Genomic DNA, 23,833 nt, shown 5'->3' on the forward strand with positions numbered 1-23,833 from the left:
GTAAGATTGTTGCCATTTTTTTCTTTTTTTTTTTCTGAGAGGAAACCTACATTGCTTAGATAACATGAAAAGGAAAGCTTCAGGAAAAATTAAATGACAAAATATACAGTCCTTAAAAGCAGAATTACAACTAAAATATGGCATCTATTTTCATCATTAGAGCTGAGTGATGTCAATCAGAATCAGAGCTATCCTACTAGAAAATTTAATGGTACTATTTAAGCATTCAAAGATCAATCACTGCTATTTTACTTAACCCCAATTTCTCTCTATCTCAGACTAAAAAAAAATGTATGCAAGGTGTTTCTTTATTGTTCCCAATAATTTCCCCAAATTGTAGCAATGCCTCCACTTTACAAAGGGTTTCTGCTTAAAGTTTTTCTTAACACCTTTGTCCCTCTGAGCTGTGTTGGTAATTTGTTTAAAAAATGCTATTTTATTTTTCTCTTTCTCTGGTCTGTTTTATCCTGAGAGGAAGAAGGAAGTTGACATTTACCACTGTGGATCCAGCACTGTGTTCTCATTCATATACTTGATTTTATTTGATTTTCAAAATAATCCTGCAAAGTATTTTGAATTCACTTTAGGTTGAAAGTGGGGAGACAGTCTCAAAAGACAAAAGCACTTGCCCAAGATTATAAAACTAGTAAGCAACAACTCTAGAATTGAGCTCTGGTATCTAGATGTATTTTCCAATTTCTTGAAAGACTATTATTTAGGAATTAGGTAGAATTTCCCCTCCCTTTATGTCCTCTCCTCAATTTCCATCAAAGTTTTATAATATGCAAGTTAGTTTACAAAAAAACATGTGGCTCTCTCCTCTTCCAACCATGTGCCTGGGCACAACTCTGCATCGTATATATACCAAAATAGTCTCTGAGCATATCTATGCAGATTTGTGAGGTCATTTTCATTTCAGTTATCATCTTCTCTCTACTTCCATAGCACTCAGTTAATTCATTTATATATTCTTTCCTTTAACTGATATGCCTGGGACCCAGGTTATGTAGTAATAAGTAAGACTCGATTTCTCCTTTCAGGGTGCTCAGAGTCTAATGTGAACACACATCCACTCAGTGTAGTAAGTATAGTGTTAGAAGTAGCCATGGAGTCCTACAGATGCATAAAGGGCTCTTTATTTAATTTGCAGAGGAGAGGAGATCAGAAATGGCTTCTTGGAGAATATCATAACTGAGTCAAATATCAAAAGCTATGTAAAAGTGAGGCAGGTGGGTAACATAGGAAAGAGGATTCAGGTGCTGGGAATATTACATAAAAAATACTTGTAAGCATGGAAGAACATAGTGTAAGTGAAAACTCATGAACATTTAAAGCTAGTTGAAGAACAAGTAAGATGGTGGAATGGTGAGGAGGAGGATGGAAACTTAGACACAATTCAGATCTTAAGATGGAAAGTTTACATCTTAAACTAAAGATTGAATAGTCATTGAAGATTTTCAGGAAACAAATGATGTAATCAGATCTCCTCTTAGTGAAATTATGTAGGATACCAATATAAAGAATGCTCACATATTTTACTAAAAGTATTCCAAAAGATAAAGAGGGAATACTCCTTAAATTATTCTATAAAGCCAGTATCATCCTAATACCAAAACCAGGAAAGGATATAACAAAAATAGAAAAATACAGATCAATATCTCTGATGAACATAGATGCAAAAATCCTCAACAAAATGCTAGCTAACTGAGTCCAACAGCATATCAAAAAGCTAACATACCATGATCGAGTGGGTTTCATACCAGGAATGCAGGGATGGTTGAACATTTGCAAGTCAATAAATGTGATACATCATAAACAGAATTAAAAACAAAATTCATCTTAATAGATGTATAAAAAGGCATTTGACAAAATTTAACATCCCTTTATAATTAAAAGCCTCAGCAAAATCAGCTTAGAAGGGACATGCCTTAAGGTAATAAAAGCCATCTATGACAAACCCACAGCCAACATTATACTGAACAGGAAAAAAGTGAAAACATTCCCCTGAGAACTGGAACAAAACAAGGATACCCACTTTCACCACTTCTTTTTAACGTAGTACTAGAAGTCCTAGCTAGAGCAATCAGACAAGAGAAAGAAATAAAGGGCATCCAAATCAGTAAAGAGGAAGTCAAACTGCTGCTATTCACTGATGATATCATCATATACATAGCAAACCCTAAAGACTCATCCACAAAGCTCCTAGATTTGATAAATGAATTCAGCAAATTTCCGGGATACAAAATCAGTGTACACATATCAGTAGCACTGCTATATGCCAACAACCAAGCTGAGAATAAAATCGAGTACTCAACCCATTTCATAACAGCTGCAAAAAAATAAAATAAAATATTTAGGAATATACTTTACCAAGGAGGCAAAAGAATTCTGCAAGGAAAACTACAAAACGTTGCTGAAAGAAATCATCCGTGACACAAACAGATGGAAACACATCCCATGTTCATGGATGGGTAGAATCAAAATTGTGAAAATGACCATACTGCCAAAAACAGTCTATAAATTCAATACAATTCCCATCAAAATACCATCATCATTCCTCACAGAACTAGAACAAAAAATACTAAAATTCATATGGAACCAACACAGAGCCCACGTAGCCAAAGCCTGACTAAGCGAAAAGAACAAATCTGATGGCATCACATTACCCGACTTCAAACTATACTACAAGCCTATCATTACCAGAACAGCATGGTACTGGTATGAAAATAAGCAGGTAGACCAATGGAACAGAATAGAGAACCCTGAAATAAAGCCAAATACTTACAGCCAACTGATCTTTGACAAAGCAAACAAAAACATAAAGTGAGGAAAGGACACCCTATTCAACAAATGGTGCTGGGATAATTGGCAAGCCACATGTAGAAGAACGAAGCTGGATCCTCATCTCTCACCTTATACACAAATCAACTAAAGATGAATCAAATACTTAAATCTAAGACCTGAAACTATAAAAATTCTAGAAAATAACATTGGAAAAACTCTTCTAGACATTGGCTTAGGCAAAGAGCACATGACCAAGAACCCAAAAGCAAATGCAACAAAAACAAAAAATAAATAGAGGGGACCTGATTAAACTGAAAACCTTCTGCACAGCAGAATAAATAAACAGCAGAGTAAAAAGACAACCCGCAGAGTAAAAAGACAACCCACAGAGTGGGAGAAAATATTCACAAACTATGCATCTGACAAGGGACTAACATCCAGAATCTACAAGGAACTTATAGGAATCAGCAAGAAAAAAAACAAATAATCCCATCAAGAAGTGGGCAAAGGACTTGAATAGACAATTTTCAAAAGCAGATATACAAATGGCCAATGAGCATATGAAAAAATACTTAACATCCCTAATTATCAGGGAAATACAAATTAAAACCACGATGAGATACCACCTTCCTCCTGCAAGAATAACCATAATTAAAAAATTGAAAAATAACAGATGATGGCATGGATGTGAGGAAAAAGGAACACTTTTACATGGCTGAAGGGAATTTGAAGTAGTACAACCACTATGGGAAACAGTATGGAGATTCCAAATAGAGCTACTATTTGATCCAGCAATCCCATATATATATATATGGCATTCCTATATATACCATGGAATACTACACAGCCATAAAAAGGAATGAAATAATAGCATTCACAGCAACCTGAATGGAGTTGGAGACCTTATTCTAAGTGAAATAACTCAAGAACGGAAAACCAAGCATCGTATATTCTCACTTATAAGTGGGAGCTAAGCTGTGAGGATGCAAAGGCATAAGAATGATATAATGGACTTTGAGGACTTAGGGGGAAGGGTGGAAGTGAGGTGAGGGATAAAAGACTACACATTGGGTACAGTGTACACTGCTTAGGTGATGGGTGCGCCAAAATCTCAGAATAACCACTAAAGAACTTTTCCATGTAACCAAACACCACCTGGTCCCCCAAAACTATTGAAATGAAAATAAAAAGTCTAAACAACAACAACAAATCCTCACTTTTTTTTTTTTTTTTTTGAGATGGAATCTCACTCTGTCCCCCAGGCTGGAGTGTCATTGTGCAATCTCGGCTCACTGCAACTTTCGCCTCCCGGGTTCAAGCGATTCTCCTGCCTCAGCCTCCTGAGTAGCTGGGATTACAGGTGCATGCCACCACACCCGGCTAATTTTTGTATTTTTAGTAGAGACGAGGTTTTGCCATGTTGATCAGGCTGGTCTCGAACTCCTGATCTTGTGATCCACCTGCCTTGGCCTCCCAAAGTGCTGGGATAACAGGCGTGAGCCACCGCACCCGGCCCTTCACGTATTTTTGAGGGCACAATTCAATCCACAGTAGAAGGCATCAAGAAGGAGGAACTTGTAAACAGCGTAATATTCCATTAAAAGGGAAAATATATAAGGACTGCGAAATGTCTGTTGTGTTTGGCAACAGTGGGGCCATTAGGACTTTAAGAAAACTGATTTGAATGGAGTAGGTTACTCCTGGGACACTGAGAACACTATGACACAGTCTGTACTTGGCAGAGCTCAATCTAATGAAGAAACCAAGCAAAGAGTTAGAGAAAGGCTTCACACTTTGCCTTCAAGGGTCACAGAAAGCTTCCTGGAAGAGACAACAATGGAAATAGGTTTTAAAGCAAAAACAAGTCATTCAAAAGGGAGGGGGAAGCATATCAACCTAGAAGAACAGGGTGGTCAAAGACAAAAAGGGTGGAGAATCCAGGCATGGTGGCTCACACCTGTAATCCCAACACTTTGGGAGGCCAAGGCAGGCAGATTGCTTGAATTCAAGAGTTCGAGACCAGCCTAGCCAAAATGGTAAAACCTTGTCTCTACAAAAAAGACAAAAACTAGCCAGGGGTGATGGCACACACCTGTGAACCCAGGTACTCCGGAGGCTGAGGTAAGAGAATGACTTGAACCTGGCAGGAATAAGTTGTAATGAGCCAAAATTGCACCACTGCACTCCAACCTGGGCAAAAGAGCAAGACCCTGTCTAAAAAAAAAAAAAAAAAAAAAAAAAAAAAAAAAAAAACAAACGGAGGGTGGCGGGAGGTAGGACAGATAAACCACAGTTTGTGAAGAGCCATAAAATAATTCAGCATGGCTAAAGAGTAGAGAGAGCAGTTAGTAGAGAGCAGAAGGTAAGGTAGAAAAAGATTAATCCAGAGAAGGCATGAGCAACCAGGTTTCAAATGCAGGACTTATGAATTCTGCCTTCCCACTACTAAGCTTCTTAGCATTTTTTTGTCCTGGCCCAATTTAGAAAACCATTTTGTGGGGGTCCCATTAGGTTCAGCTTTCAGTTGCTGGAAGAGCATGGACTGACATATGCCACAAAGCAGGTCAGAAAATGACTTTCTGTCAACATTCATCCCTACTCCATGCTCCCCACCCCTACAACATTAACAAGAAAATGAGAACGCCTGCCCAGATGTCCTGTTGGATGTCACTGGGTAAATTATCTTTTATTAAGAATCTGTAATTGTTCTTCACTGAGCCGTGACCTAAATTTAGCGGTGCTGAAGAGTGAGCCCCAGCCAACAGGATTTCCCTGAGAACACGATGAAGTTCCTGTATCAATTCGATTCATTAACTAGAAAGAGAGAACAAGCAGCCAGCTTTTTTTTTCTGCCCCCATTCTTTAGTGAATCATTTGTTAGTTTGACCAGAATTTTTCTGGGATCCAGTCTACAATTCTGTAAGAAAAAAAAGACAGCAAAGCTCATTCAAATACTTCTTGTGACATTAATTCTCAGGCAGAAACCAAATTACATTAAGCGGATCTGATTGTCTTGCTATTAAAGACCTTGGGTTTACTCACTGAGTATTTTCAGCCTGAGGAGAAGAAATGCTCTCAATTTGGGCAGGGTGTTTGGTAACTCGGGATAAAATGAATAAGAGCCAACTTGGCTCACAAGTGGATTTAAAAACAGGAAGAAAGAGAGAAAAAAATAAGAAAAAGGCAAATACAATACAAACCTAATACAAACTTCCAGTGGAAATCTGCGTGTTGTAATAAAGCTTATAAGAAGGAAGAGAACCAATATAAATGTTTGCTATGTCTAAGAACGCCTATAATTATGACAGCCCAGTTGAGGTCCAGAGAGGGACACACCGTTTCTAAAGAACTGAATCAAAATTTAAAGCTACATCTTCTGATTTAAACTCCAATGTTCTTTTACCCTAACAGTAATTTTTGAATTTTGACAGCGTGAACTGCTGACTAGTGATCAAGCATGTCTTGGAATCTCATAGGCTGATACCTGCACAGGTAGAAAGCAAACAGACCTCAACTCGAGTATCATTCCTCATTTTTTGACCGCAATCCCCCAAAAAGAATCATTTCATGGCTCCATCTCCTGCTTCCCTGGCTGGAACCACCTGATGGCTAAGGTCTTATTGTTTACGCATTTCATGCGTCCTTATGTGAGAAGTACAAAAGCACCTGGAATAGAGAAGACAGTCTACAACATACCCTCCTGAAGCTCAGTCTTTAGTCAGGAGGCTAAGAGACATACACATTCTGATATTAATGTATAGTGACATCATGCTTTCACTGACATCATCTCAATGGAGTCTCACAGCAAATTTGTGAGGTAGTCTGAACAGGTGACATTATCCCTATTGTATAAGTGAAGAAACTGAGGTTTAATGGGTTGAGTCACTGGCCCAATGTCACAAAGATAGTGAGTTGCAAAACCTAGCATGAAGCCCAGAGTATGTGGCTCTGCGCTAGTATTTCTCACAGCCCACTGTAATGAATGTCAGGTTGCTTTTAAGATTATGAAAGTCCTATATTGAATTATGATTCGAATTGAGACCTTGAAGTCTGAAGACGGAATTACTTGGGAAGAAGCATCACAGTATCTTAGAAGAGTGTCCCTCCCTGAAGCAGATTTGGGGTCTCATTCCGTTTCTGTACTTACATTAATGGACCATGTTAGGCAAGTCATTTAACACATTTGGACCCCAGCTTCCAAATCTATACAATGGAAGGTATAATTGGAGAGAGTATAAAGCCTTTAGTGCCCACTTTACTTGAGAGATTTTCAGAGCAGTCAATGAGACTTTAGAAATAAAAGTGAACTTAAAACATAAAGTGCTTTATAAACCCCAGCATTGCCTGAAACCCTGAGATTGCTTGATGGCCCATTGCGTATATTCACAGGCACTGCCCCAACTGACCCTTACTACAACTCTAGAAATGACAGGCATTCATTCTCCCAATCCACAGATGAGGCAACTACGAAGTGTTATTTTAAACCCCTCATTTTTTAAGGAGAAAAACTGAGCTTGAGCACATTAAAAAATGTGGCCCAGAGTCAATATGGTATATGTTGACCTTGGAATTCGAGAAAAATCTTCTGTCACAAGAGCAGAAGCCACAAACTCAAATACTTTTAGGGTTATGTTACCAATTGTGGAACACATGTGCATGAAATGAGCTGAGTAAGATGCCAAATGACCTGGTATTGGAGAGGCAATAGGGAGTGGTGGGGCCTGTAGCAAACTAGAGAGAGCATGGCTCAGTTAAAAGAGAGTGGCAGCAACTCAACTCCAGCCAATTGTTGCCATACAATATTAAGCCCAGGGATTTCAGAACTTCTAGCTAGAAAAATAGAGGCTAGATATGTATATTCCTGTTCAAAATTGCCTCAATTAGAAGATATTAGCAAGTAATTCAAATGAAATACATTTTTGTATTATCACTATACTGGTCCACCTAATAAGGGGACAGTTTGCTTCCTGCTCTCACAAAGTGTTTCAGACTAAGTTATGACCACTTAAGTATGCAAAGACAAAACAGTGTATCAGTAATGCAGTGATTGTGAGCATGTACTTCAGAAACAAATGATCTGGGTTCAAATCCTGGTGTTGACATTAAGTAGTTTAATAACCTCGGGCAAGTCACTTGACTTCTGTATACCTCAGTTTCCCTATCTGTAAAATGGAAGTAATAAGAGTACTTACTCCTTTCAGTGGTTGTGACTATCAAATGAATTGACATAGGTAAAACAATTAGAACAGTTCCTGACACACGGTAAGAGTCATGTAAATATCAATGCTTATGAAAGCTCTCATCCCAGGATAAGCATCTCCTAGAAAACATCTTCGTCCATGTACCAGATTAATCATATTTATTCTGCAGTTGATATTTATGCCACATGTTCTTTCTGGGTAGAGAAGCCTGAAGTTATTCTGTTTATCCTGACCTTGGAAAAGACAAAGCAGCTCATGTCCCCAGGGATCTAAAAATTTCACTGGGAATGATCACCCAGTGTCTCCAAAACCTCAGCCAGCATTTCTCTATTCACAGCTGCACTGAAGAGCTTCCTTCCTGGCTTGTGTCTCCAAAAGGGGATACGATGGCAAGGTCTGTAAGAGGAAGGAAAGGGGACCTTTTTAATTAGCTTTCTCTTTTGAATGACGCCATCACAGATCTGATTCATTTCCATGAATTGAAAAAAAAAAAAAGCAGGGTAGGTGGTAAGCACTCTGTAAGGAATGAATGAAACTGTCAGGAGAGCACAGATTAGAGGAAAGCTGAAGCTGGAGAAAACAGCCATGTGAACTTGGCCCTCCACCATGACCCACGTTTAGGCCAGGAGATGATGTCAAAATCTAAATTTAAAATGGAGGTGGCAAAAGGTTTGCTTCCATGATTGGCAAGGAGAGGCCAAAAGAGAGATGGAAATGTTGGTCTGATTCTCTGTGTTGTAGAAAGTACAAATGGGCTATCTGGAAACTTTTATGAAAGGGTCTCCTGTTTGCAGATCTAGTTCTGTGATATTCCACAGGAAGAGTCTCTGCTTTCAGGTCACCTTATGGTGTGTGTGCGTGTATGTGTGTGTGCACATAATACATTTACATGAAAGTTCACAAGCCTGAGGCAGCCTACTAATTGCATGGCATGGTCTTTCCTGCAGACATTTACTTGATGATAAGCCAATGTGCCTCTTTGGAGACTGAAGAACAGGACTCAGATCTATGGAATCTGGAGACAGCACCATTTCTCCGCTAGTTTTCATGTTGTAGGCTCAGTATTAATGTCCTTATTACATGACCTCATCTTTCCTCATGTCAGTCCTTGGAAGTAGATATTAATTCTACACGATAGATGGAGAAACAGGCCCATAGAAGTCTACTAACTTGCCATAGCTACATAGCTACTGAGTGGGATTTTGGTTAGGTCTGACTTCTTCAAAAGCCTATGCTCTTTTTACTGCCCCCATGCGATCTTCAAAAGAATTACTTGATAAACGAGGTTTTTGCACACAAGGCTATTAACCATTCTCCAAACCATCACTTCCCTCCATGCCATTGAGTTTCTTTACTTCTGCTGGGAAACTTCTACTGTCATTTTAAGACCTAATTCAAAAATCCTGTCCTCAGTGAAGGTTTCACTGACCTACCATTCCCTCAGCCAGATACCATCTTTGTCATTTCTGGGATGTCACAGCCTATAGTATAGGGTTCATCTGTGTCAGTGATTATACCAGATAATGGGCAGGAATGGCTTTCTGAAATTTGATGAACCTCGTCATGTCTAGGCCAAGTCATGCTCATCATCGACGTCCAGTCCAGTGCCTGACTCATGGTGTCAACAAACCTATCTTGTATGTGTTTGTAGAAGGAAGAAAGGAAGGAAGGAAGGAAAAACCAAAGGAAGGGAGGGAGGGAGAGAGGCAGCAGGCATACAGATATGATTTCATTTTCATAAGCAAAAGAGACTTAAGTAAGAATCATTACTCTTTTTACTGAAGTAAAAAGTCTTTTAGATTTTGATTCAACAAATTGATTCCTGGTCTAGGCTCCACTACTATATAATAGCTCATACAGAGCATGTATGTATGTATGTATGGACCTCAGTTTCCCTCAACTGACCAGAGTACATTGCTTGTCTCCAAATGTTCATTAAATATCCTGCAAAGCCTCGCACTCATCAATTCTGCTAACATTTTATTGTATCCTGGCTAAAGTTAACTCAACTCTGGCAGCAAGGAAACCAACTCAGATGGGAGCAGATGGCTTTCATATACATTATTTGCTCTGTTGTCAATTTGAATTCTTGCTGTTTGTATTTGTTTAGTTCTAAAGCCTTCCCCAACCCCACCTGAAAAAAAAATGTTTCTATCTGGGTCAACAGGTGTCACTGTTGAGCAATACAACTATGCCCCCCTACACCCCAACATTTTGGTGCTGAAAACCCTGGCTGCTTACAAGGCCCACCCTCTGCTCAGTCCTGATGTTATCAAGTGAGTGAAATCTATAGTCACTGTGTCAGTTGCCTGAACAGACCTCCAAGGAGCACCAGTATAGATTTTTCTTAATGATCTAATTTCTGAATGCAACTGTAGACCTTACTACCCAGAAAAGGAGGCAACTAGGAAGAAGAAACTATAACTGTTTCCATTTGCAAGAGGTAGCATTAGTGGAGGAGTCTTGTTGCTCCATTTAGAATGTCTAAACTTTAGTGCTTGCACTATCCCAACCAGCTGCCTCTGGTATAATGGGCTCAAGCCAGAGGAGCCCCCACAGCAAGTTGGCACAGGAGTGAGATAGGTTGCAGATCACCAAACAGACCAGATTATTAGTTTAGATCATAGATCTTCCAGGACACCCAGAGTTATTCAGGAAGAATTTAAGGGGAATGTATTCACAGAAAGTAGGTGGGGATAGAGCAAAAGAAATGCGTCAATTGCTACCTGTTTATTACTCTCAGGCTGATGTGGCCGGGGAGATGTGGAATTGTGTAGAATGGAATGCGATGGAATATGAAATGGTGTGGAATACACTATAGGAATGCAAACAGAATGAAATCAAATGAAATGGACCAGAACAGACCAGGACATAAAACAGATTATTGTGTCAAAATTATGAAATGAAATACAGAATGCAACAGAATTAGATGGACTTTTTCATTAAATGCTTTGAGACATGTAGAGATGTGTTTAATTGGCTTGAAAGTCATTAGCAAATTCAGGAAATTGTCATTATAGTTCCAGGCCAGATGATTTAGCTACATAGGGACCTAAAAGTCTGGTGCTTTTCTTGAGTTATTCTACTTTAAAATTAGCACAAGTGGTCACCTGTCATGGCCCACAACTGGCACTCTGTTGTCACAACTAACATTTATTGCCTCTTTGCTGGACCCTTTGTATGTATTATTTCATTCAATTATTCTGTCATTCAAATGGCTGAGGTCCTATTTTGATCTCCATTTTATAGATGGGGAAATCGAGGCACCAGAAGGTTAAGACAATTGCCCAAGACCACACGGCTGGAAAGTAGTGGAATCAGAATTCAAACATCAGGCAGTTTGGCTTGAGCTCCTACATGCTAAACCACCACACACACTGCCTCTTATCATGCCAGGGGCTCATATCCTATGACACTTAAATATAGAAATATTAAGATCTGCGTATTCTGTTTTAGCCACAAAATATTACCTGCCAAAAGGCTGGAAAACTTGGGAGAGTCACTGCTCTGATACAGAAACGATAACACAGCAGCACTTAACTCTTCTGCCATACTCAACACAACCAACACCACACTGGTCCCTTCTATTTTTAAACAAGGTTTCATTGGAGGCTTCCCTGATCCTATTAAACATTCCTAATCCTGATACTCATTTGCTCAGCAAACATTTCCTAAGGGTCTGCAATGAATGCAGGCAATCCAATCATTCATTTACTCATTTAACATTTGAACACCTATTCTTTCTCCTTAGGTTTCCTTTTTCTCTCTCTCTCTTTTTTTTTTTTTTTTTTTTTTGAGATGGAGTATCTCTCTGTCACCCAGACTGGAGTGCAATGGCATGATCTCAGCTCATTGCACCCTCCTCCTCCTGGGTTCAAGTGATTCTCCTGCCTCAGCCTCCCAAGTAGCTGGGACTACAGCCGTGCACCACCATGCCTGGCTAATTTTTGTATTTTTAGTAGAGACAGGGTTTGCCATATTGGCCAGGCTAGTCTTGAACTTCTGACCTCAGGTGATCCACCTGCCTCGGCCTCCCAAAGTGCTGGGATTACAGGCGTGAGCCACCGCGCCCGGCCCTCCCTTAGGTTTCTAAGAAAGTGGATTCAGTTATTGTAAAAGATTCTCAGCAATAATTTTTAAAAAGACAATGCAAGAAAAATATAGAATTAATAGTTAAGTAACTAGGATCTCCCCTAACTGAGATCCTAGAATGCCCATTTTTTAAAACGCCCCACTGAGGCTACTGATAGCTGCCTTAGTTAAGTGTTTACTACTTGAGAGAGGCTGTACAGTCTGCTCACTGAGAGAGACTGCCTGAGCTCAAACCCTGGCTTTAACACCAAATAGCCTTGTCTCCTTGCGTGAGCTACTAAAGCACTCTGTACCTCAGTTTCCTCATCTATTAGATGGAGTTAATAGTATAGCTTGAAAGATAAAACAAGTTAATGTACCTGAAGCACTTTACAGCTTAATACAAATTAAGAATTTCATAATGTCAGCTATTATTATTTTCCAGGCCTTGCATCATGTACTTAGTAGATATTATCTCTTTCTTTTAACACTGAGTAACAAGGAGTTTTTAAAAAATAAACTTACTTTTAGGGAATATTTAGATTCACAGTCAAATTGATCAGAAGTTACAGTATTCCAAAATACCCCCTGCCTCCATTCACGCATAGCCTCCCCCATTCTCAATATCCCGTACCAGAGGGGTGCGTTGGTTACAGTCAATGAATCTATATTGACACATCATTATCACCCAAATTCCATGGCTTACGTTAGGTTTCACTCTTGTACATTCTGTGGGTCTGGACAAATGGATAATGATATGTATCCTTATTATAGCAGCATACAGAATAGTTTCACTGCCATGAAAATCCTCTGTGCTCCTCATATTTATCCCTCTCTCTCCCCAACCACTAGCAATCCCTAATCTTTTTTACTGTCTCTATAGTTTTGCTTTTTAAAAATTGTAACATAGTTGGAATCATACGGTGTGTAGCCTTTTCCTGTTCAGATTGGCTACTTTCACTTAGTAAGATGCATTTAAGGTTCCTCCATGCTTTTTCATGAGGCTTTATAGCTCACTTCTTTTCAGTGCTGTATAGTATTCCATTGTCCACCATACCACAGTTTATTTATCCATTCACCTACTGAAGGACATTTTGGTTGCTTTCAAGTTTTGGCAATTATGGTTAAAACTATGGTTAAAATTATGGTTATAAACATCCATGTGCAGGTTTTTGTGTGCACATAACTTTTCAACTCCTTTGGGCAAATACCAAGGAGCACGATTGGTGGATTGTATGGCAAGTGTATGTTTAGTTTCATAAGACACGGCCAAACTGCCCTCTAAAGTGGCTGTACCATTTTGAATCCCCACCAGCAACAAATGAGAGTTTCTCTTGCTCCACATCCTTGCCGGCATTGGTGTTGTCAGTATTCTGCATTTTGGCCATTCTAATAGGTGTGTACTGGTATCTTATTGTTGCTTTAATTTGTATTTATCTGAAGACATATGATATGGTGCATCATTTCACATGCTTATTTGCTATCTTATATCTTCTTTGGTGCAGTGTCTATTAAGATTGCAGGTCCGTTTATAAGTAGGATTGCTGGTTGTATTATTGTTGAGTTCTTTGCATATTGTGAATAATAGTTCTTTGTCAGATGTGTCTTTTGCAAATATTTTCTTCCAGTCTGGCTTTTCTGCAAATTCCTTGACATTGCCTTTCATGGGGCAGACATGATTAATGTTAATGAAGTCCAGTTTGTTAATTATTTATTTCACGGTTTGTACCTTTGGTGTTGCATATAAAAAATTATCACTATACCCAAGGTCATCTAAGTTTTCTTTATGTTATCTTCTAGGTGTTTTATACTTTTATATTTTAATTTAGGTTTACGTTCATTTTGAGTTAATTTTTGTAAAGGGTATAAGGTCTATGTCTAGATTGAGTTATTGCACGTGAATTTTCAGTTGTTCCAGCACCATTTGTTGAAAAGATTATCTTTGCTCCATTGTAGTGCCTTTGCTCATTTGTTGATTATCAGTTGACTGTATTTATGTAGGTCTGTTTCTAGGCCATCTATTCTGTTCCATCTATCTATTTTCCTATTCTTTTGCTAATATCATGCAGTCTTTGTAGTAAGTTTTGAAGTTCAGTAGTAATAGTCCTGCAACTCCATTCTTCTTCATTATGGCTATTCTGTGTATTTTGCCACTCCATATAAACTTTAGCATTAGTTTGTGGATATCCACAGAATAATTTTTTGAAATTTTTATTGGGATTGCATTGCATCTATAGATCAAGTTGAGAAGAACTGACATCTTGACAATATTGAGTCTTCTTATCCATGAGCATTGAATATCTCTCCATTTATTTAGTTCTTCTTTGATTTCTTTCATTAGAGTTTTATAGTTTTTCTCATATGTATCTTTTACATATTTTGTTAAGTTTATACATAAGGATTTCATTTTGGGGATACTAATGTAAATAGTTTCGTTTTTAATTTCAAATCCCTCTTGTTCATTGCTTGTATATATGAAAGTAATTGACCTTTGTATATAAATCTCATATCCTGAAATCTTGCTATAATCATTTACTAGTTTCAGGATTTTTTTGTTGTTGATTATTTTGAATTTTTTGCATAGAAAATCATGTCATCTGCAAACAAACACAGTTTTTGTTCTTATTAATATAACTTTTTTTTTTTTTTTTTTTTTTTGCTTATTGCACTAGCTAGGACTTCCAATATATGATGTTGAAAAGCATTGGTGAGAGCATACATCTTTGCCTTGTTCTTACTCTTACTGGGAAGGCTTCTAGTTTTCTACCATTAAGTATGATTTTAGTTATAGGTTTTTAGAGATATTCCTTATCAATTTGAGGAAGTTACCTTCTATTTCTAATTTACTGGGCATTTTCATTGTGAATGGGTGCTGGATTTTGTTAAATTTTTTTTCTACATCTACTGATATGATAATGTGGTTTTTTTTCTTGAGTCTGCTAATGTGATGGATCACATGAATTGATTTTCAGATGTTCAGCGTGGCTTGTATACCTGAGATAAATTCCAATTAGTCATGGCATGTAATAATTTTCATACATTGTTGAATTCAATTTGCTAATACTTTGTTGAGGTTTTTGCATCTAATTCATCAGATACTGAACTCTGATGTGTCTGTACCTCTGGACTGTGAACTTCATGCCTGCTTCTCAGGTTTCTTCCACTTCCCCTTTATGTGGGACAAGATAGCTGAAGTGGGCTGGAGTTGGGTTTTCTTCTCCTCCATTTGGAAGGCTGGAGCTTGCTGGAGTTGAATATTTCTTTTCCTCAGGTCAGTTAGGTTCTGATAAAACCCTAGTGGGTTAGGCTCTGGTTAGACAGCTTCCCCTGAGGGCAGACCCTGTTTAAAAAAAAAAAAGAATGCATTGCTCTATTTCAAAATGCTTCCTTTTTTTCTCCTCTTGCCAAAGCATGAGGAAATTTTTCTCAGATATTCAATGTAAGAATGTATTAGAGCTCCCAGAGGTAAAACTCATACAAGTATGGTACCCCTTATTTCTGGATCCTCTGGGAGATTTATCTCTGACTTGTTGACACTGAGCCTCCAGAAATAAATCAATGTATAGTTCAGGTTTTCCTACCCTGGCACTGGTTCCAATGGATGTTTCAGCCCATAGGTTTCTGCTCCAGTAAGTTGTGATTCTCTTTATCTGCCTATCTGTCCCTCCAATTCTGGGGGCAGTAGTTTCCCTTGTGATCTTCCTTCACTTATGTATCTAAGAAGAGTAGAAGAGTTGTTGATTTTTTTTTTTTTTTTTTACCATTTCTTCAGATATTTACTTGTTTTTACGATGGAGTGGGGACCTTCAAGCTGCTTCTATGTCAAACTAGAAACAAGAAATCCCTGGCATTTTTAATCATGATAACCATCTTATGAAGTAGATGTTATCATAATTTCTACCAGTTTACAGGTATGAAAAATCAGGTACCAAGAAATTAAGTAATCAGCCCAAAGCCTCGAAGTTAGTAGGTAATAGAACTGAGTTTCAAATCCAAGCCAGTCCAACTCAGAAGCCAGTGCTCTTAACCATTATGCAATAATATCTCCTTTTCAAGCTGTTTGGAGGTCTAATAGAGTATAGGGAAGAACATCCAGAAGTTGGGCAGAAATGAAGGGTTTCAAATGGTCCTGAAAGAAGGAGGGTCATGAAAACAGGAGAGGAGTACATGGGTAGAAAGTGGTGAACTTCAGGCAGAAAAATATAAAAACCACTAGGCCATCAAAGAAATGTGCCAGCTCTTCCTGGAAATAGCTCATAGCTTCCTGAGGGCCCCACCCAGAAAACCACACTTAACTTCCTCCTCTACTTAATCTATACCTGCTGTTGCCTCCTGTCTTTCTCCTACCACAGCTCAATTTAGCCTTTTCTGATTTACCAACTACCGCCATGCCTACATGACAACTAGGTACTAAGGAAGATCATAGAAATTAGTGCTTCCAGAATGGCCCTGCAATATTGGCCTATCTAATGTGATGACACCCTGGTCCAAGCCACTGTCTTCTCATTCCTGATCTCTATAGTCATTTCCTAGCTAGTTCCCCTCATTTACACTACTCCTCCCCAGTCTGTTATCCAACCTATAGACAAAGTGAGCTTCCAAATCATAAATCTATTTATCTCACTGTGTTGTATAATGTAATGCTTGCTTTTAATCATTCTTAGATCACATCCAAATCCTTAACAGGAGGCATCTTGTGCAAGGTCTTTGTGGGGAGAGGTGACGTGGTTAGCAGGAGAATAGAAAACAAAAGGGACAGTGGAGGATATGAAATTGGAAAGTTACAGGGTCCAGCATCTTTCAACATTAGCACTCATCCAGATTTGTAATTTTAGCCTCCATTGAGAAATTCTTTGATTCATGTCAGTAAGGGACAACCTCATTCATTCTGAGGTTCATATGAAAGCTTTGGAGTCATCTTTGAATTCTCTCTTCCTCTTACACTCAGAATTTGATCTTTCTGTATATGTGACTGCTTAACCTTCAGAATATCTTAACCAACATTGCTGTCAGCAGCCTGGTCCAAACCACCTACTTCTTACATGGAAAATCATCACAGAGGCCTTTCTAATGATATTGCTGCTTCCCGCTGGCCTCATACAGTCTGGTCTCCATATGCTAGACAAAGCAAATCTTTTAACACCTAAGTCAGACCACATGACTCCTCTGTCCAGAACTTTCTAGTATATTATCATCTCACTCAGAGTAAAATTGAAAATCTTCACCAGGGCACACAGGGCTCTACTCAAAGCTGCCCACTGCTCTCTGCTCCATACCTTGTCTGATGTCACTTCCCTTTTTCTCTCCACTCCAGTGCACTGCTCTCTTTCTTGCTTCTCAAACACTTTAAACATAATCTTGTCGGCACCAGGTGGCACAGCACTCCGTCTGTAGGTATCTCTGTCAGCTTCCCCTCTTGTGAGTCTCGCAGGTCGCTCACCCTCCAGACCTTTAGGCCGAGGCCTGCCAGTCTCTGGACGGCTACGGCGTAGGGTGGCAGGCACAATCTCCGGGGGCAGATGAAGGTAATCAAGGAGATACTGGATGCCCTCATTGGTAAGGTACCAGTAGAAATGTCTCCAGGCAAACTGTTCCTTCACATAGCCTCGGGACTTGAGAGACTGCATGGCCTTCATGACATGAAGGTTGGGCACATTCTTGTCTGCCAGCTCCGGGTGCTTAGGCATGTGGACATCCTTCTTGGCCACCATGACTCCCTCCTTAAAAAGGAGTTCATAAATGGCAATCCGGTTCTTCTTAGGCATCAACATAATCTTACCTTCAGGTTTATATCCTTGCTGTTCCTTCTCAGAATATCCTTGCTGTTCCTTCTCAGAATATCCTGTTCCCAGATATCCACACAACTTTCTTTCCAGTTTCCTTCAAGTCTCAGTTCAAACGTCACTTTATCAAAGAAAACATCCCTGATCATCCCGCCTAAAATCATCCCCCTCATTGCTCCTTTTCCCATTTTTCTGCTTTAATTTTCCCATTGTCATATCCTACCACCTGGCACATCATTATTTTGTGTCTGTTGCATACCTCCCCAGCCTACCCCAGTACGATGTAAGCTGTAGAAGTCAGGGACTGTATCTGCTCATTCTCTACTGTATCCTTCATTTTAAGAATCATCCCTATTATGGCCAGGTGTGGTGGCTCTGGCCTGTAATCCCAGCACTTTGGGAGGCCAAGGCAGGTGGATCACGAGGTCAGGAGATTGAGACCATCCTGGCCAACATGGTAAAACCCCGTCTCTACTAAAAATACAAATATTAGCTGGGTGTGGCGGCGTGTGCCTGTAATCCCAGCTACTCAGGAGGCTGAGGCAGGAAAATCACTTGAACCAGGGAGCTGGAGGTTGCAGTGAGCCAAGATCACACCACTGCACTCCAGCCTCGCAACAGAGCGAGCCTCTGTCTCAAAAAAAAAAAAAAAAAAAAAAAAAAAAAAAAATCCCTATTACATAGAGGGTGCTTAATAAATATTTGTTGTCAATAAGTGAACATCTGTCAACTTTTAAGAAGCTACAGCTTCATAAGACTAGTGTCGTTCTCCATTAGTTCCCAGTGCATGGCAGAGTCTGGCTCATAAAAGACACTTAAAATATTAATAGAAGAGTGAATGAACAAACAATTAGGGTAGCTTATTGACTGTGAGATGAGGATCCTAAAACATGTAGTGAAAGGGTCTGGAAATGTGAGGCAGGGTGATCTGCCACCTATGAAGGTCATTTGAGAAGAACAAGTCAATACCCCATTTTCAGAGGCCCAAGGTTAGATTCTGGGCTGGAGGATAGACACAGGGTTGAGGGAACATCCTGGAAGTCAGAAGTGTGGCAAAGTTGGGCCTGTAGGAGTGAGCACTTGATGCTTTATCCCAGGACATTAGAGCCTATGAGCTCTCTCTGGCCTCTGTTGAGGATTAACATTAGAAACAGGTAGGAGGAAGTCTCCATTGAAGTGTCAAGGGCTTCCATGCAGCTGGAGAAGCTGAGCAGTGCAGAGGCTGGGAAGGGCAGTGTCTATGCATGAGGCATTTCAAAGGTAGATTTTTGTTTTCCCAGGGAAGTTTTTCCTTGGGTGGTCAGGGGGACTGTTAGTCCATGGTGAGTTTCCTGGCTTGAACTGAATGTGGATCCAATTCTTCTAAAGAGGCACTGTGCCTTCCAACATGGTTTATTTCAGACAGTGCAGGCACAACTGTAGTGCCACATTTTGCTGACCCACCTGAAATGCAAATAGGAAGAGCCTGCTTTGCTTCAGAGGCTGCCTCCCCTCCTACTCTGTAAGAAGCCAATCAATAATAATTTTACTGGAGACACTAGGTTCCAAGGGACTGAATCTGAAGAGATGTCTTGATATAATGAGGAAAAGTAAATGGAGGGTGGAGGAGATGCCATTCAAATTTAAAAGAACATAAACAATGAGTTATCTGTGCTACATATCTGAGAGGCAGCATGATGGGAAGGAAAGAAAGTGAGCTGAGCACTCCAGACCAAGCCTTACTCCAGAACCTACAGAATGTGGGGCTTTGAAATGGCACTTAAGATTTCTGAGCCTTTTTGATCCAAAAAATATTGTTTCCTATATGCTTCTTAAAACTCAATCAAGAGGTTAATAATATTTGCATAGTCTTTTTTGAAATACTCACATGAATTTGTTAATGTAATCTTCTCATTCATTCTACAGAGTAGAAATTAGTGTCATTCTCATTTTATAGAGGAGGAAAGTGAAGATTTAAAAGTTGCAGGAGCCTACCCCAGCCCTGGTGGTATTGTGGCAACCCAGCCACTCAGCTGTCCTCCTCTCAGAGTTTTCTGCTGTGGAAACCATGCCCCAGGGAGCATTAACTATATAGAAAATAAACTAACACCATAAATAACCAGAGAAACTCCAAATATCTCTAAATGTGGAACTCTCTAGTAAGAAACTGGGATTGCAGGAATGTCTGAATCCTACCCCGTTTCTCAACAACCCCTCTATGAGACATCTGGGAAAATTCATGCTTGAAGATGAAGGAGAAAAGATAAACAAAGGTCTGGAGTTTTCTGAGCTAGATTGATGCCCCAAACTCTTAGTAAACTGAACATAAATGGCCCAACTAATAGACTAGAGGGGCTCTCCAATTCTCAGTTTTCTAACCAAACCACAGAAGAGTTGCAAAATTGTAGAAGAACACACACACATGCACGCACACACACAGAGAGAGAAAACACATACACACACAGAGACACAGAGAGAGAGAGAGAGAGAGAGAGAGAGACTTCTAGAGGGGATTTTGTCGTAAAGAATGGAGGGAGAGAGCAGAGATGCCCACAGGTAGATAACATTTCAACAACTGTTGCTCCCATTTAATAGTCAAATTGAGCACTCCACAGGTCAAGGTTAGGGTGAGGCGAGCAAGGCCCCTCAGGTGAAAATTTTACAGAGGCATGGATTCTCAGATTTGTGACACCTGCAGGGTCAGCACCTGCGAGTGGGTGCTTCTGGAAATGTTGCACCCTGTGAGCCGCACTTACATTACCCTAGTCTCAGGTCTGCAATCAGTATCCTAAAATCAAAACAATTTATCAGTAAATTCTGCTCTTATGGAGGGTCTAGGTGAGAAGAAGTGTGGGAACCTGTATCTCCCCACAACCCTAAGCATGGACCTTCCTATTGCCTTGCATCTGCCATTCCTCTAGACTCTCAGTCCTTCTCAAACTATACTGCACCTGGGGATCTTGTTAAATTGTATTCTGATTCAGTAGGTCGGGTAGGGCCTAAGATTCTAAATTCTAACAAGCTTCCAGGTAATGTTGATTTGAGATGGTCCACTTACCACTCTGAGCAGCAATGCCTAGAAATGATGGTTCTTCAAATCCAAGTGATAACCCATAGTAACTAACTCATCAGCTTAGTTCTGCCGTAAAGTCAGAACAAAGCAAGGAGAAACAGAACCTCTGCAGTGAATGGGGGAATTTCTGAGGGTCACTTGAAAGCAGAAACTCAAGAGCCTGAAAGAATAATAAATACATAAGCTTCTGGATATTTGCAGAAATGTAATAAAGTTGTAAGATTCAGGGGCTTATAATAAGGTTGGCTTAAACCAAGAAAATTATGCTTGTTTCATACTGCTTCCATTCCAAACGGCTTCTTTCCAGATAGATAGACCTGTCCTCCTAAAAAAATCTAGTCATCTCATAGAAAGAATCAAATGGCAAATTGAAGCTTTTAGGTACTGTCTTGGATCATTTTGTGTTGTGAGAAAAGAATACCTGAAGCTGAATAATTTATAAAGAAACGAGGTTTCTTTGGTTCACAGTTCTACGAACTATAAGAAGCCTGGCACCAACATCTGCTTCTGATGACACCCTCAGGCTGCTTCCACTCACAGTACAAGGCAAGGAAAGGCTGGTGTGAACTGACCACATGGTGAGAGAGGAAGCAAAAGGGAGGGGGGACAGGTGCCAGGCTCTTTTTAACCACCAGTTCACTTGAAAACTAATGAGTGAGAACTCACTCACTTCTCCTCCCACTCCAGGGAAGGCATTAATCTATTCATGAGGAATCTGCCCCCACGACCTGAACGCCTCCCATTAGGCCCCCATCTTCAAAATTAGGATCCAATTTCAACATGAGGTTTAGGGGGACAAACATCCAAACTATAACAGACACCTTTGCACATGCATCAACTCTGCATAATTCCTGATATCTTATGGGTGCAAATAAAGTGACTCAACATTGATTTAGCTACCGTTTTCAAAAGTGTCCATAACATTAAGCACAAAAATTTATACCATTACAGAAATAATTTATATTGCATGTATATCTTCTTATTCAAAATTCCTTATTTTCACATGGTGTTGTGCTTGGCAACCTAGAAGGACATGCAAAACACACACACACACACATATACACATGTACAAACACATGCACACACACACACCACATACACACAGCACATACTCACATACACACACACACACCCATACACACACACACATATGCACACACATATACCACACACATACACACACACACACCACACACAAAAGCATATCTACAGCCAGAGGAAATCCTTGACAAATTGATAAGACATTTAAAGTTTTTGAAAACAATTTTATATTGACAAATAGAACAAAAGAGGATTGAGTAGCTGCTACGTAAGAAATATCATGTGAAACATGGTAAATCATGTTAGATCAAAAGTATCATTTACTTCTATATCCCCAATTCCCAGGAAAATGTTTCATATACAGCATGTAGTTCATTGCTATTTTAATGTATATAAATAAATTGTTGAAAAAAAAACCAGAGAAATGGAAATGCCATGGTAATGATTCCATCTTAAAGCAGTATTTTAGCCAGGATTAGGGGAGGAAAGACCAGGAACAATCTCTACCAGTGGGACCTGGAAAGAGCAGATCAGGGAACAAGTTTTCAAGTAAAGCTTGAACATTTAAGGCAAAACTTTAGTCTTGGTGAAATAAAATCTGGGACAGGAAGTGAGAGAAGAGTCCAATTATTTTGGCCAGGCCAGTTTGAAGGGCATCAAGGAAAACCTTCAGAGCAGTCAACATTCCACCATTCAGTGTTGACACCAGATACAGCAGGAACTAGCCATGGGCAGGAAACCATTCTTGATTTGGCCATTGCTGGCTAGGGTTCCATGCAGACAGCTTAAGCTTGCCAAATAGACCTGGAGCTGCTAATTTTCTCCCTTGTGCTATCTAGGTTTCCTATATATTTTGCCTCCTTGATCCACTAGAACATGGGCTCCATGAGGGCAAGAATGCCTCTTTTATTATACCAGCATCAAGAAAAGTGCCTGGCAATGGAATATTATGCAGCCATAAAAAAGAATGAACTCCTGTAATTTTCAGTAACATGGGTAAGCTTGGGGGACATTATGTTAAGTGAAATAAGCCAGGCATAGAAAGATGAATATTGCACGTTCTCACTCATATATGGGAGCTAAAAAAGCTGATCTCATGGAAGTAGAAAGTGGAATGGTGCTTACCAAAGGCTGATAGGGGAGGCGATAAAGAGGCTTGTTAGTTACAAAAATACTGTTAGAAAAAATAAGTTTTATGGTTCAATAGCACACTAGGGTGATTATAGTTAATAATAATTTATTGTATATTTCAAAATGCCTGGAAGAGAAGACTTGGAATGTTTTCCATACAAAGAAATGATAAATATTTGAGATGATGGATATCCTAGTTACCCCTATTTGATTATTATATATTATATGCATGCATCAAAATATCACACGAACTTCATAAATATGCAGTTATTATGTATCAACAAAAAGAAGAGTGAAACAAAATACGTACTCAATAAATATTTATTGCATGAATAAATAAATGAAGTAGAAAAATTAATGAACGCATGAATGAACTGAATGGACAGAAGCTTTGTGGGAGGCTTAGAGTACTTCACTTTGAATCAGGAATGATGATGCAGAGTATCAATATATGAAGTCCGGCTTCAGAAGAAATTAAAAGTAATTGAGAAAACATTGCAGAAACATAAGAAAGATTAAATAAAGATATGAGAATTAACTAGCTAAGTAATAATTTCAGGAAATGATAAACATTTTTTGCATTTGAAGTCATGTCATTTGATTGGGAAATGAATGTAGAAAAAGAAAGGACAGAGACATGTGGAGTGGCCACCACAACATTTTTAGAGATGAGGTTTGATAATACTTTTTAAAAAATTTCATGGATCATCAAGATCTTTTCCAAAGAGTCAAAATCATGAAGATTAAAACCACAAGTGTTTATTGTCTGA

The 23,833-nt window shown here is 39.3% G+C and overlaps 1 protein-coding gene across 1 annotated transcript in view; it reads right to left on the bottom strand.

The window, feature by feature from the left end:
• Window positions 1–17,846, bottom strand: part of LOC134730854 (small ribosomal subunit protein eS10-like) — a 28,142-nt gene extending 10,296 nt beyond the window's left edge. Inside the window, exon 1 of the mRNA XM_063606535.1 lies at window positions 17,333–17,846. Within this exon, the coding sequence (XP_063462605.1) occupies window positions 17,333–17,827 (495 nt within the window). The 5' untranslated portion in view covers window positions 17,828–17,846. The remainder of the gene's footprint in view (window positions 1–17,332) is intronic.
• Window positions 17,847–23,833: the final 5,987 nt, after the last annotated feature.

This window comes from Pan paniscus, chromosome 7, assembly GCF_029289425.2.
Source record: "Pan paniscus chromosome 7, NHGRI_mPanPan1-v2.0_pri, whole genome shotgun sequence".
Lineage (NCBI taxonomy): Eukaryota > Metazoa > Chordata > Mammalia > Primates > Hominidae > Pan > Pan paniscus.